Source organism: Panthera pardus, unplaced genomic scaffold (genome assembly GCF_024362965.1).
Source record: "Panthera pardus isolate Hobbes unplaced genomic scaffold, ASM2436296v1 HiC_scaffold_22, whole genome shotgun sequence".
NCBI lineage: Eukaryota > Metazoa > Chordata > Mammalia > Carnivora > Felidae > Panthera > Panthera pardus.
This window is the reverse complement of record NW_026526788.1, coordinates 55,061,885-55,078,055: the sequence shown is the minus strand read 5'-3', so window position 1 is coordinate 55,078,055 and position 16,171 is coordinate 55,061,885. Positions and strand designations below refer to the sequence as shown.

At 46.1% G+C, this 16,171-nt stretch overlaps 1 protein-coding gene across 1 annotated transcript in view; it reads left to right on the top strand.

Moving 5' to 3' along the window:
• TLL2 (tolloid like 2) overlaps positions 1-16,171 on the top strand; it is a 121,498-nt gene that overhangs the window by 19,404 nt on the left and 85,923 nt on the right. Inside the window, exon 2 of the mRNA XM_019458966.2 lies at positions 5,817-5,927. Coding sequence (XP_019314511.2) covers positions 5,817-5,927 — 111 coding nt within the window. The remainder of the gene's footprint in view (positions 1-5,816; positions 5,928-16,171) is intronic.

Below are 16,171 nucleotides of genomic sequence, written 5' to 3'. Positions count from 1 at the left end.
GGGCAAACCACATTGGGAAAGGCTGCATTCTCTTTCTCTTGGAGACTCGTGATATTTGTTAGGATTGTAAAGCCTCTGAGAAGTCCTGCAGTAAGGGAAGCTGTTTAATGCAACATTTCTTATTAGAATTTAAAACTTTGGGTGGCACCTGGGTGGCTCAGTCAGTGGAGCCCCCGACTTCGGCTCAGGTCATGATCTCACAGTTTGAAGGTTTAAGCCCCGTGTCGGACTCTGTGCTGACAGAGACTGTTCCGAGACTGGAGCTTGCTTTGGATTCTGTCTCCCTCTCTCTCTGCCCCTCCCCTGCTCATGCTCTATCCCTCTCTCCCAAAAATAAATAAAAATATTTAAAAAATTTTTAAAAAAGGTAAAACTTTGGGAAGACTTGGCTTTGTTGGCGAGAGTTCTGACTTGGGAATCAGGGAGGCCTCAGTTAACTTAAAACATCTCTGAAGCCTCTTCCTGCTTGCATGGCCTTGACCGAATCCTAACTCCTCTCTGGGCCTTTATTTGAGGTTGATGTGTAGAATGCATTTGGCCCGGTACCTGAGACAGAGTGCTAAATGCTTCTGTTGTAGATGGGAAAAGGCAGGCAGGACAGGATGCTGTGAGACTCCTCAATGGGAGCCTTTTCCTGCAAGGCAAGGCTGGCTCATGGTCATCTTTTGCAGCCTTGAGGGTCAGGTATACACATGGGATCAGATGGGGAACATAATATAACTTTACAGATACTCATCACAGTAGTGTGCTGGAGCTGGCTCTCACCTGTAAGCTCGTGAGAACCCATTGTATGCTCCTTTTCCCAATTCCACGTTCTGTAACTCTGAAATCAGCCAGGGTGGGAGTGTTTACACCAGGGAAATCAGCAAACGCGCCAAATCAGGGCTCTCGCCTCCCCTTAGCCAATTGTTAATTATCAGCACATCACTCACTGATCATTAGAAAGTATTTCTTCGAAAGTAGTCTTTTGTATTTGCAAGTTTCTTATATAAAAACTTTAAAATTGTATCTGACCACTTTAAAGATTTCTATTTTTGATTTCTGGAAAGCATTTTTCCTATTGTATTTCAGGATCTATTCCTGACATAGTTACTGGCCAGAGCTTCGTAACAAAACACCACCACCTTGTGACAACTCCCTAAATTGCAGGTTGGAGTTCCAGTGGGCTCAGCCAGGACTGGAGCAGATGGTATTTCCACCGATGGGCATTTTAGATGTTTCCTCTGGCCTCTCCATTCAAGTTCAACATTTCTGTGAAAGATTACCCTGCTTGACCTCTTCATTATAGCCAGGACAAGCCTAAGAGAGGTGCAGGGGGGCCTGTGCCCCCAGGGACATGGTTGAGTGAAGCAACCTCTGGTGCCTTGGGTCAGTGCTTCTCAGACTTTAGTGTGCACACGTTCATGGGAATCTTGTTCACATGCAGCTTCTGATTCAGCAGGTCTGGTGTGGACTCTGTGATCTCGTATTTCTGTCGAGCTCCAAGACAACAATGCTGCTGCTTGTCTGCAGATTACACTTAAGAGTAGCCAGAGTTGGTGAGGGAAACTTTCCCCAGATGGTAGGAATCCTCAGAGAGTTTCTCTTAGGAGATGGCCATGGGCCATGTTTTGCCTTTTGGTAAGAATTCAAAAGCTGTGTGTTTTGAATGCATAGACTTAGCTCATTTGCTTCTAACTATTGTTCAGCCAACTTGTTGACTTAATTCTTAAATTTTCATATTAAAAAAAATTTTTAATGTTTATTTTTGAGAGAGAGAGAGACAGAGCATGAGCAGGAGAGGGACAGAGAGAGAGGAAGACACAGAGTCCGAAGCAGGCTCCAGGCTCTGAGCTGTCAGCACAGAGCCCGACACGGGCCTCGAACTCACAAACTGCAGGATCATGTTATGGGCTGAAGTTGGGCGCTTAACCGACTGAGCCACCCAGGCGCCCCGATATTTTTTTTATTTATTTGGAATCTATTTTGGTGTATAGTGTAAGGTCCTCAAATAGCTAACCCATTTGTCTATACATAATTCATAGTTTAGTCCCCCTCTTTCCACAAATTTGTGAGATTTCCTTATATATGAATTTTCTTATATAGACTAGAGATCACTTCTGGACTATTCCATGTTGCAGGGTTGTTGTAGCTTTAAAACATATTTTGATGTCTGATGAGGCCCGTCTTCCCTTAGTGCTCTTTCTTGACTGTTATCACCTAATTATGCAGATGAACTTTAATACCACCTTATCATAATAAGAAAAACATTGAGATTTTGATTGAAGCATAATAAACCTACACATTAATTTGAAAAAAATCAACATAGCATGTCTTTCTTTTCATGTCAGTCACTTTTTATAGCTTTTAGTAGAATTTTACATTCTTGACATAGTATCACACTTTTGTATCAAGGTTATTTCTAGAAATGTGGTGCTCTTTGCTATTTTAAATATAATTTATTATTTTATTTATATCATTATATAAAATTTTATTTTATATTATTTATATTCGTAAGATAGCCATTAGCCACATGTAGCAATTTAAATTTAAATTAATTAAAATAAAATAAAATGTAAAACTCCGTTCCTCAATTACATTAGCCACATTTCAAGTGCCCAGTAACCACATGTGGTTATTGAAAAGCTCAGATATAGAACTTTTCCACCATTGCAGAAAGTTCTATTGCACAGCTGTATAGTGGTATTGTTGATCCATTGTTGATCCAGTGGTATTGTTGACCTTATGTGTTGTTACAGTATCTTATTTTATTTGGGAACACTTTTCAACTTATTCTTCTAAATTTCTAGGAAGAGCAGTTGCTTTTACCCAAACTTCTGGTTTATTTTCTGCAACAGTATTACCCTGATTCTCTTCCTAAAGATGAAAGATGAAAGATGATTCTCTTCCTAAAGATCTTCCTAAAGATGAAAGCAGGAAGGGCCAATATATCCCTGATGGTTGCTACTCCCACACTCGCCATGGCAGACATCACTAATCAATCACAGCACTCTTTGCTGTTCCCTGAACTATTGCTGTTTTTGAAACTGACATCTTCGTGCCTTGCTCTTCTCTGGTTCCTGAAATGGAATAGGATGCAGTGGCAGGAAAAGAGGTGTCTTCCCCATGTGTGCTCCCCAGGGGAGGGCCTTGATCCCACCTCCTGAGAGTAGTTCTCCAGTCATTCTCCTCCATGACCTTCTATGGCCCCACTCAGGGAGGCCTGTCTTTTCTGTTTCATTATTCTTATTGCACTATCTGAAGAGGACATCTTTTTCAGCCTTCTTCCTTCCCCATAGAAGGTTGGGGGCCCAAGGATCACTAGGGGTCATTTTAAATCTCAAACAGTTGAGGTCTTTTGCAGGCCATACTAGTGGGCGTTTTGCACACAATACTTTTCTGAAATGTGAGTTGTCTTCCTATTTCATTCAGCTCCACATGCCATAGCCACACACAGTCATTTCCTAGACATGCCTCTCTGTCCGGCGTAATGGCTGGCACCTTGCACTTATGAGGCCTCTGTGAGGGAACCACACTTTTGGTCTCCTGTACCGAACCATGCTTCTCACACTGAAAGAATGTACTGGGCACCATCTTGACTGGCCCTCGCTATAGAGTTGAGTTCTTTTTTTGTCTCACACAAATTTCTTGAGGTATATTTACATACTGTACAATTACCCATTGTAAGTGTACAATTCAATGATTTTAGTAAGTTCATAGTTGTGCAACCATCACCACCATTAAATTATGGAACATTTCCACCACCTGGAAAAGTTCCCTCATACCCATTTATAGTCAAGTCCCCATCCTGACCCCAACCTTAGCGATCACTTTTCTGACTCTATAAATTAGCCTATTCTAGACATTCAGGATAAATGGAATCATCTTTTGCATCTAGCTTTTTTCACTTAGCTAGATGTTTTTGAAATTCATACATGTTGTAGCATGTGTCAATAGTTCTTTTTAATTGCTGAATAGTTTTCCATTTTATATGTATATCACTTTTTGTTGATGTGCTCCACAGGCAATAGACATTTATGTTGTTTTCAAGTCTGGAGCCATTGATGAATAAGGTTGCTATAAACATTTGAATTTATGTCTTTGTGTGGACATATGTTTTCATTTCTCTTGGGAAGTTTCCCTAGGAGTAGAATTTCTGGGTCTTTTGATAAGATTATGTTTAAGTTTTTAGGAAATTGCCAAATGATTTTTCTACAGGTAGTATACTATCTTATATTCCACCTAGCAATGGATGAGGGTTCCCATTTCTCTACACCACAAAGCTGAGTTTGAATTAGCCTTTGTTACTCAAAGACCTTCTCAGTTTTCCTTTCATTGATTAGTAATGAGAATAGGTTGGGTCTTCCTCAATTTCTGCACTCTCCCTATTCCTTTTCATTCCACTGTAAATTGCCTAATTCTCTATAAAACTCTTTTCTTTCTTATGAAATGCAGCTAATAGCAACAAAAGCATGCTATTAACATTCTGACTCTCCATCTCTCCACTCAAAGCCATAGTTCATTCAGCTTATCATCTGCCTTCCAAGTTAATGCAGGCAATATTTTTACCAGGTACCTTATCACTGCGTAACATACATCACCTCCTTCCAGCCTTAATTAACTGTTTCCTTGACATCCACTGCCTTGTGCCCAAACACAATTTATTTTTGTTACAGTAGAACACTACTTCTGATAGCAATTTCTGTATTAGTCAGGATGAAGATATTGTGCTCTGGTAACAAATAGCCCCAAATCTCAGAGACTTATAAAAATAGCAGTTTTTATCCTCCTTATTCATGCCACGTATCCATCCTGATCAGCCATATCTCTGCTCCACATCATATTTACTCTAGAACCCAGGGTGATAGAGTCACCGCATTCTGGAATGTTGCTTGTCTTTTGGTAAAAGGGAAAGAGGACATGTGAATCATGCACTAACTCTTAAAGCTTCCTCTCACATTTAATTAGTCATAGCAGGTGAAGTGGCCAGTCCTAACATTAATGGGACAGAGACAGATAATCTTCCCCAGGGAAAGGCAGCAAATATTGTGAACAGTAGTATCATTTACCACATTATGCTTTTTTTTTTTTTTTTTTTTTTTTTTAAATATCCTGGAGACTCTGGCAAAGAAAGAAACAGCTGCCTCTATGTGGTAGTTTTGCCCAGAGCTGCTCACAGCTAGAGTAAGACAGGGTGTCCTTTCAAAATACCTTATAGACCTAGGCCTTTGATCTTCATGGTGGTTGGCCCTGGCCCTGTGGCTTTGATACACAGAATTATTATATGTTATTCCTCTGTCTCTACCAGCCCCATGTGTTAGGTTCACGGAAAGATCTGATTGGATGGACTGTCATTTCTAGAGGGTGCCTGCGTGGCTCAGTTGGTTAAGGGTCTGACTCTCGATTTCTGCTCAGGTCATGATCTCATGGTTCATGAGATCAAGCCCCATGTCAGGCTCACATTAACAGCGCGGAGCCTGCTTGAGATTTTCTCTCTCTCTCTCTCTCTCTCTCTCTGCCCTTCCCCTGTTCACTCTCTCTCTCTCTCTCTCTCAAAATAAAGAAATAAACATTAAAAAAATACTTTACAGACCTAGGCCTTTGATCTTCAAGGTGGTTGACCCTAGTCCTAGGACTTTAATACACAGAATTATTACATGTCATTCCTCTGTCTCTGCCAGCCCTATGTGTTGGGTTCAGGGAGAAATTTGATTGGATAGACTTTCATTTCTAGAGTTTTCCATTCAACATCCAATGTCCTCTGAAACATTCATAAATCCATTTTTTTCTTGATCTCCAGCTTAAATGGACCCATTTATGTTTTTTTTTCTTCCCAGCTGTCTTTTGGGGAGACATTGCCTTGGACGAAGAGGACCTGAAGTTATTTCATATTGACAAAGCCAGAGACTGGATCAAGCAGTCAGTAGAGGAAAGGGGACATAGCACAGGTAAGTACTGTGTCCCCTACTTCTCTTTCTCTGGGGAGAGGGGTCAGGGACTCCAGCAAGTGTAGATGTGGACCATGAGACATCAGTATCTGACCTGTCAGTCCCATGCACACCTGTTTGTGGAAAACCAGAGGGACGCTCTTTCTGCCCTACAGGCTATGGAGCCAGAGCCTCCGATCTGCTGATCCTTGTAAGAGAACATCCATTTGCCTCTTTATCTGAAGGTTCAGACTCCAGCTCAGAGGGTTCAGACTTGAGCTCAGTGTGGGTTCTCAGGACTTTAGCCTCAGGGTCCAGCACTTCCCAGACTGGAGAGAATTACTGCATGGGCTCCATTTAGGGCATGTTTGTTGATGATGCTCCTAATGCTTAGCACTGGGGGGAGATGTTTGCCCGTGGGATGCTGTGCTCTTCTTTTGCAGACAAACCAGGAAATACAATGGGGCTTCTGACGTTAGTACTCTTCTCCCTCCTTGCCTCCACCCTCGGGTGAATAGTAGGGGGACTATGTCTTGAGTTCTCAGTCGCCCTGCCCACTGGGCTCAGATGCCTCAGCTCCGGGGAATCCCCATTCTGAAAAGCAGCAGAAGGGGAGGCTGTGCTGTGAGGCTGATGGGCCGGTGTGGCTCACGATGGCTTGCTATTTGGTGACCAGGACTCACACATGCCTGTTGCCAAACGACCTCTGCTACTTGCAGCCCCTCCTCCCACCCTCTTTCCTTTCTCTTGAGACTTTTTAACACTTACTGTGGTAAGAACCAAGGGGTTTACTCTCTTGACAAATTTTTAAGTGTACAAACTGTATTATAAACTATGGGCCCAGTGTGGTATGGCAGATCTTCAGAACTTATTTATCTTGTATAACTGAAGCTTTGTATCCTTTTCGGGAGGCACCTGCCATGGCCAAATGCAGTGCTGGAAAAAGAGGAGTAAGATGTGACTCCTGCCTTCAAGGAAACCATTCATGCCAGGCAGACAGGGTTTAGACTTGGACAAGCTGTCCAACATCTCCAAGGCTCAGTTTTCCTATCTGCAAAATGGGGATGAAACCGGCACTCACTCCACAGGGGGTTGGGAGGATGGAGTCCAGGGTAATGCACCAGCCTGGTGCCTGGCACATAGCAAGTTCTCAGGCAATGGCAGATATGATCACTGAGGTGCTCCCAGTCTAGTGGAATGAGGCTGTCAGATAAATAGATGAAGGGCGGTTCCTCACGGCAAGTGCTCTGACGAACCAAGAGCAGTGGGAAGAGACAAGAGTGAGGGGAAGAAGCCTACCCAGCTGAGCCGGGAAAGGCATTGTGGGAATGGGAACTCTTGCATTATGTCTTGAAGGATGAGTATGAGTTCCTGAAGTCAAGAATTGAGAAGAGACATTTCGGGCAGTGGGGAAGCCATGTGGGGAGTATGAGAGGGCTTATCTCTACTCTGGGAATAGCGGTAAGGTGTGAGTCCCTGGAGGGTGGCTCTTTGGGGTAGGCTGTGGTAGACAGATGCGCCTGGAAAGGGTGGCCAGGGTAGATGGTGAGGATGCCTGTCAGAGGGGTGGGCAGAAATGTGCCCAGAGTAAGGGGGCAACTCCCATGGCTCAAATATGAGCAACTACTGGGACTGGCCAAGTCCAACCTCCTGCCAGGGGCTGGGGGAGGAGGGGACCCAGGCTCCCCATCTGTCTGAATTTTAAATGGACTTTTACAAACCAAATTATTTTTCACACCAATTTACACAACCTTAATCAGGCTCTCGCAAAAGGAAGCATCTCCGTAATTCTACCACTGCAACTAACCAGTTCTTACCTGGAGGCCTAGAGAAGTTGACCTCATTGTCATCTCTGTGTGGTTAAAATTTTTTAAACTTCTTTTTGCAATATTGCTTAAAAATAGTAAATTCACATGTCTCAAATACACAGGATTGTGAACTTTTACATATGTCCACATAAACGCCACCCAGACCAAGGCATGGAACATTTCCAGAACCATGGACGCTCTCTCATGCCCCCTCCCAGTCAGTTACCCATCCCACTCTCCTGGCCTCTGTCACACGGACTTATTGTACCTGCATAAATAGAGTCACACAGCATGCGTTGTTTGTGTCTGTCTTATTTCACTCAGCTTTTTGACCTTGTTGCGTGAAGCAGTTTGTCTCTCATTGTTGCGTGTGGTATTCTCTTGTGTGACCGAATGCTAGTGAAGTCATCCTTCTGTTGACAGACATTTAGACAGGTCACAGTTTTGGGCTGTGATCCATAAAGCTGCTGCTGACATTCTTAGACATATGTTAGGATGGACGCAAGCACTGGTACCCACAGGGCAAGCACGAGTGGGATTGCTGGGTTTCGTGGTACATAAGTTTTAGTAGATACCGTCTGTTTTCCAAAGTGCTTGCACCAATGCACACTCTGTGTGGTACATACTGACTTGGAAAGCAGGAGCGGTGACCATGCAAGATCCAGGAGGACCCTGGAGCTGGAGCTGTTTGGCTTGGGGACCCTTCTCACACACTCTGGGCCAGCACAGCAGTTACTTGATGCTTGTCCACGAACACAAATGCTCAGGGTCACCCCTATCGGTGATCCTTTGTGGTCCTGGGGGGACCTGCCATGGCACAGTGTGGGGGCCCAGCCTTGGCAGATGTGAGTGGGAGACCCCAGAGAGAGTCCGGGAGTGGCCAGCCACCATGTGGGCCAGCTCCTGGAGAGTTGCCTGCCTGGAAGGTTGCCTATGATGCTCAGTGCAGGGAAGCCTGGAAACCCTGCCTTCACCTCTCTCATAGCACTCCCCAAGGCCAGCATGGTCAGCCTCCTGGTCTAAGAACTTGGATCTTCTCTTTCCTTCTTCCCTGTGACCTCAGAGAAGTAGAGTCCACATCAAATTTGCCTTCCGATCCCTCGAAGGTGGCCCAGTCCCTTGTACCTAGAAGGCACTGGTCAACATGGGTGAGAGAGGAAGAAGGAAGAGGGCTGTGGAGATCAGCAGATCCTGGAACCATCTCCTAGGGGCTTAGACGATCAAGAGCTCCAATAGGGCTTTGCTTCCAGAGAGGTGGTTAAAGCACCGACTACAGTCATGGGCTTTGGGGTCAGACCATCTGGGCTTGGATTTTTGAGCTGGGTCTCAGTTTCTTCATCTATAAAATAGGAATAGTAATGCTGCAAGGACAAAAAGAATATGTATGAAGTGCTTAGCACAGTGCCTGGCTAATAATAAGAGCTCAATAAATATCAAATCTGCCACCACCTCTTCATTATTAGTAGTAATAGTATTTACAGAAAGCCCACTGACCTGGACGGTGTAGGGCTAAAATGGAGAGTGGGGAAACTTTGCAATGTACCGGAGGGAACTTTGGCAGCTTGGGTTTGAGGCCTTTGAAACATGTACCTACCTAGTGTTTCCTCCTTCCCAAGCTTGGAATTTTTTTTTTTTTTCTGTGTGTTTTTATGGGAAAGTGATTTTTATCCTGATCTCTTTTCTCTGTGGGCCAATAGTACTTTGCAACTACCTAGAATAGTTGTTTTATTTTCAGAATGGGAATACTTTTTATTGTTTTTGCTGATTAAACCAATACTGCCAGTTGTTTGGGAAAAAAAAATTCCAATAGCTCAAAATTATAGAAAATAGAAAGTAAAAATCTCCTGTTCTCTCAGCTCCAGGGATCCGTGCTGTTATCGGTTTGCTGGATTACTTCCAGCCTTGCCAGGCTCAGGCCATGTGCGTATAGGTATTTTTAAAACCTAGAAAGGATTTTTCTCAACACCGTCTTGTGCAGCCTGTGTATTTCATTTAACACCACCTCATAGACATCTTTTCACGCGGTACATTGTGGTCTAATCACATTTAATGTGCAACTCTGCCACCATTCATCAAGCTAATCCTGTACAGATGGGCATGAAGATTGTTTCCCTCTTTTTTCTGGTAATTTTTTCCTATTAGAAACAATGAGGCTGTGAACAACTTTGTGCATAGATCCTTCAACATTTGCTTTGATTAAAAAACTAACTAAATAAAAAGGAACCACACTTTCACTCCGTCTTCCTGCTTCCAAATGTGCAAAAAGATGTATTCTTAGATTTAGGTTATTTCATTTCCAAGCTTTGGTTAGTGTTCCTGTGTTTTAGGGGAGGGAAGGAGGTTTGAGGGGAGGGGCGCTGAATCCCTGGAGGGGATCAGAGCAGGGAGGGTTCGGAACCTTGCAGTGTAACCCCAGAAGGCTTCTTTCCCTGGTTCATCCTGTGAATTTGGAGCTGTTCTCTTGGCTACAGAATGAAACCGTATCTTTGCCCTAGAAGTGACCAAGTTGGCCTCATTCTCTAGATGTGCCCAGTGTCCTAAATTCAGTGAGTAGCAAACCGGGGTCGGAACCAGGCTTCCCAACTCCCAGGCCAGGGAGTCCTCCCCTGTACCTCCAGGCGTCCTCCCCTGCACCCACCTGTCGGCCGTGTTGCCAGTCAGAAGGAACAGAGAGCAGCAGAGGTGCGTGTAATCAATCATTCCTTTGCCATCACTTGGAAGGTAGGCTGGAGCCTCTATGGGCCAAAGGGTGAGCAAAGACCTTGTGCCTGGGTTGGTTTAGGAGCCCAATGAGAGTGCTGCACTGGCCACAGAATAGAGCTGCTGAGGGCCCTGGGACCCCCAGCCGGGAGCCCCTTCGTTGTTTGCTTAAAGCAGTCAGTCTCCCTGCCTCTAGTCCCTCCTTCCCCATCCTGCTTCCAGGTGATCTTCCTGGCCCTGACCTTGCAACCACCAAACAAGGGTCCCCCAAACTCATGTCTACGTGGAATCTCAGAATGTGACCTTATTTGGAAACAGAGGACTTGCAGACGTAGTTAATTAAGGGTCTTGGGATGAGAGCTAAATGCAGTGACTGGCGTCTTTATAAGAGGAGGGGAGCACACAGACACAGAGGAGGCCGTGTGAAGAGGACCGCAGAGACCGGAGTGAAGCATCTACAGGCCAGGGAGCACCACAGAGCTGTCACCCATTAGCCAGAGGCGAGGCAGGATTCTTCCCTAGAGCCTGCAGAGGGAGCATGGCTCGGCCAACACCTTGACTTCAGGCTTCTAGCCTCCGGGACTGGGAGGGAATGGATTTCTGCTGTCTTAAGCCACACACTTTGTGGTAGTTTGTTATAGCAGTCCCAGGAAATTAACACAACTGCGGTGCTGAAGACCCTTCGTGGCTCCCTGTCACCCAGCAGAAACATTCCTTAGTCTGACCTTCGTCTGGGCCCTCCACACTCTGTCTACCACCTGTGTATCCAGCCCCCTTCCCTCTCCTTGTCCTCCAGCCAAACATAATGACATGGTCTGCACAAGCCCCCAGTTTCCCTCCTTTCAGCCTTCTGTCCCAGCTATGCCCTCTACCCCACGTCCCCATTCTGCAGAGAAAGAAAGGAAGGCCCCGAGAAAGCCAGTGACTCCTCCAGGGACCTCCAACTGGTGTGCTTTCGCGACTCGGCATGGCCGCCAGTTTGGGAGGCCACCTGGGTTGACGGTGCTGTTAAAATCAGCCCGTGTTGTGCTTGGGATTGAAAGAGCTCTATTTTCTCGCCGTTTTCAGACAGGCCCCTGCCTCTGCCACGGGAGCTGCTGGAGGAAGCGGCAGCAGCATCTTGGATGTGTGCGGGGCAAGGAGGCAAGAGTGCATTCTGCAGGGAAAGTCCTTCTGTGTGCATTTCATTTGCAGAAAGAAGAATGGGAGCTCTGAGCAGGCATGGGCCAAGCTGTTCCATGAATGGGACCCTTGAATTAACATTGCAGAGTTTCCTAAAGCTGCTAATCGGATTAGCTGTGTACTGAAGGAAGTACTTAGCGGGACACACACACTCTCCGGCCCTCCTGCATCTTCTTCCATGTGATGGTGCAAGCCTGATAGCCCCGTTTCTGAGTTCCGAGACACCTCTCCTGCTAACCACACAAGGTGGAGGGCAGTGTGGTCGATGTTTTGGACTTTTATTTGTTTGTATCTTCCCAGGGAGCCAGTGTTGCGCATTCTCATCTTCGCAAATATCTGGGAACCTGGAGAGGAAGTATCGCCTTGCATTATCTCCATCCGGATAGTGGATCTGATTTCTTGGTCTTTGTAAGGAGGACTCGGAAAGGGGAAATGGTTGTGATGACTTATTGGCTCTGATGGAAGCTGATGTTCCCGCCTTGTCTATTCTGAGCCACTGGGCCATGTCCAGCTCTATTTAAGAAACCATCCTTCCTCTAAATCCTCGGTTCCTAAACCCCTGCCATCTGTGTGAGTGTCTGCATGAGCCCAGGAGTTTGAGCCCCTGACTTCAAAAGAATGAAACAGCAGGAGTGAAACATGGGTTTGGATAACTTGCCTCCCCTCTCTGGGCCTCCTCTCTGAACCCTGAGGGCCCACCCACCTGGCAGACCCTTCAGCTCCTAGATTTAGTGGCACATGTTACCATACCGTAGATTTAAACTCTGGTGTTTCAGGCCAGAGAAAAGAGGGGGTGCAAAGGCCATTGGGCATCGAGGGGCACAATTAGGCATCCAAGGCTAATGCATACCCATGAGATGCCCACATGTACTCTGAGGCTTTCTGGGCTCATAGTTTCTGGGTTCATAGGGTTTCTTTCTCTCCTTGCCTTCCAAGGTTTGAAGCTCTCAAAGGAGACCCAACATGTCTCTACTCCCAACACATTTTTAGCTTCGAGGCTCTTGAGAGAGCTTGTGGGTGGGGTTGTTTTAAGCAGCCCCATCGACAGGCTGTGATTTTCAGCCTCCATTCCTGTGGAGACATTCCCTAAACTTTGTAGACATGGCTTCACCATCTCATTGATTTTCTTTATTGGAGGTGGGAGTGTCCAGATAAGAAGTGGGGCAGTGGGTGGCTCCCTGTGACATCTTGTAGAGGAGACAATATTCTGAGTAATGGATGAATGCCAGGTTAAACTCTTGCTGGGGCAGTGAATTGGATTCAAGTCTGTCTCCCAGCATCATGCAATGCCAAATGCTGTCTTAGCAAAATCTGGTGGCCTCTGCTCCTGGTGCCACTACTGATTTAGAAAGCTGAAGAGGGACAAGAGGCTGTCAGGGAGCAATCTTTTTTTTATTATTTTATTATTTTTTTAATTTACATCCAAATTAGGTAGCATCTAGTGCACCAATGATTTCAGGAGTAGATTCCTTAGTGCCCCTTACCCATTTAGCCCATCCCCCCTCCCACAACCCCTCCAGTAACCCTCAGTTTGTTCTCCATATTTATGAGTCTCTTATGTTTTGTCCCCCTCCCTGTTTTTATATTATTTTTGTTTCCCTTCCTTTATGTTCGTCTGTTTTGTCTCTTAAAGTCCTCATATGAGTGAAGTCATATGATACTTGTCTTTCTCTGACTAATTTCACTTAGCATAATACCCTCCAGTTCCATCCACGTAGATGCAAATGGCAAGATTTCATTCTTTTTGATTGCCGAGTAATATTCCATTGTATGTGTATACCACATCTTCTTTATCAATTCATCCATCAATGGACATTTGGGCTCTTTCCATACTTTGGCTATTGTTGATAGTGCTGCTTTAAACATGGGGCTGCATGTGTCCCTTCGAAACAGCACACCTGTATCCCTTGGATAAATGCCTAGGAGTGCAATTGCTGGGTTGTAGGATAGTTCTATTTTGAATTTTTTGAGGAACCTCCATCCTGTTTTCCAGAGTGGCTGCACCAGCTTGCATTGCCACCAACAATGCAAAAGAGATCCTCTTTCTCCGCATCCTCACCAACATCTGTTGTTGCCTGAGTTGTTAATGTTAGCCATTCTGACAGGTGCAAGGTGGTATCTCATTGTGGTTTTGATTTATATTTCTGTCAGAGAGCAATCTACTCATCATCTCCACCGTCTCCTCCAGAGCTTTGAAGGAAGGAGTGCCCAGAGAATAAGGTCTTGGTGACCTCTTTTCTCTAAGTATATTGTACTTGACATTTTTGGGGTCCATAGACCTCTTTGAGAGTCTGATGAATATTATGAGCACTTCTCTGAGAAAAAAGGACACACACGCACACACACAATTTTGCTTGGAATTTCAAGAGATTTAACTACTCCATGGATCCCAAGTTATGAAGCTCTTGTCCATGGTCTCCCTTTTCTGAGTGCTTCCGCACTCTTGGAAAGGTTCTCCTCATGTGGACACCCGGGCCCCGGCGGGACTGCAGTGCAGAGAGGCTTGGATGGTGGAGTCAGGCAGGCCTGGGTTTGCCTCTCTGGCTCCATATTGATTAGCTGGGGAATTTAGGGTGACTCGTTCCCTATATGTAAAACAGGATATTAATGCCTGTCTTGCAGGGGCGTTGAGAAGTGGGATAGGTAAAGCATTTATGCCAGGGTCTGACACCTGGGAAGCACCTGATAAATAATAGCCGCCATGGCCACACCTGTGCTGGCTCCTCTGTCTTCTCTTCTCTCTGGCCCACCTCTTTGTCTCAGACTCCACACTGCCAAATGCCCTAAATTCTTTTTTGTTGCTGTGCGTACTCCGCAGCACCTCCCTGGGGTCTCTGGAGCTGGGCCAGCACCACTGTGATCTGAGCAGGTCCTTGGTTTTAGACCCTACCCACCCAATTCCCTAGCCTTCCCTGGTCGTTCTGAGTCAAACTCCAGGATCACGAAGTTAGCCAGAGAGAGATCTGAAAGTGGATTAGGTGCTGATTCTTCTCTAAGAACAACAAAAAGAATAATACTAGCTAGCATTTGCTGTTGGCCGAGTACGTCTCGCATACTTTAAATACGTGATCTCAGTTAACCTTCGCACAACACTTCTATGTGGTGGGTACTGTCGCCAAAGATATAAAAGGTAATGTTCAGAGGTAGGTAACGAACACAACCAATTACAGGCAGAGCCAAGATTAGGACTTAACTCTGATGTCAAAGGCCCTACTTTTGCCCTCTATGCTCCATTGCTTCTAGAAATAGCTGCTGGCATCAGCATCACTGCCGACACTGTCCCCTTGAGCTAGAGAGACTTGGTCTCCCCATCACCTCCCTTGAGAGGTGATGAAGAAAGATGTGGAAGAGTTCCATGCACTTAGGGGGCTACACCTCATCATGCCCTCTGTTGACTCAGGTCGCATTCAGTGTGTGCCTTGCTACGTCCCCCAGCCTATCGCAGCCATGACTTGTCTTTGGTCTTGGCTCATCCTTTTTCGTTCCAGCATCAGGCTAGGCACATGAAAGATGCCAAACACTTATGGTCTGTGGATGGGGCTATGAGCCTCAGGAGTGCTCGGTGGCCTCCGTTCTTTCCTGCTCCTCTGCTCCCCCCAAGAGGCCAGTTGGGGTTAGGACTGTTTGCTTGAATGCAGGATGCCTCAGACTCCAGCTGGGAGTGGGGACCAGCAATGAAAGAAATGCTTAGGGGGTGGCACCCTCAGGCTGAGCAAGCCCTGATCACCTTGCAGGAAATGTCTGAAAAAGGCATCCTTTAGCCAAGTGGTCAATAGGTTATCTTTCCCGGGCCCTTCACATAGATTCCCAGATGGAAAATGCAGTCCTTAGGTCTTTGCCATGCCAGAGAGGGAGTGCCAGCATTCCTGCTCACTCCTCCAGGGCTCCTTTCATCCTTTCTTCCCCCAGACCTGCAGCCCCCACCCCAGCTGACTGCTCCAATCATCTCTGCCCTCCTATGAGAATTCTTCTTGGCTCCCGTGGTGGAGACCTTGATCTTTACTTGCTGAACTCCTGTTCTGGCATGTGTCCGCTTCACAGCTCTGCTGACCCTTTGACACCAACTGTCCCTCCCTCTTTCCTTCCTTCAGATAACAGATGTTAATCGGGTCCTCTTCTGTGCTCAGCACCAAGGATACAGCAGTACCCACTTTCTATCTTGCCATTCAAGAGATGGAGTTTTAGTGATGGATGTGATTATGGTCATGCTTTGGAGTGTGGGAGGAATGGGGCAGCCTGGAGGGCAGTACCTGGGATCAAAAGCCCCTGCTGGTATGGGGTGGCCACCAACCTCCCAGAGGAGGTGTGGTCCAGTAGGCAGAACCCCCACCTAGAGGGAAGGCCCCAGGTGACAGTTGTCATCCAGGCAGGAGTTGGTGTTGGGGGTCCAACCTGGAGCACAGGGCCTGCCAGGGGGCAGAGCAGGGCCACTGTGTGGGCCAGGGCAGAGACCAAGGCAAATAGCATTGGAGGGACCTTTAGTAGAACGCATGGGGAGTTCCAGTTTTATGCTGTGAGCTCAAGAGAACAAGGCAAGGACCCCTGAACCTTCTGGGGTGTGGGTGTTAGGGAGGG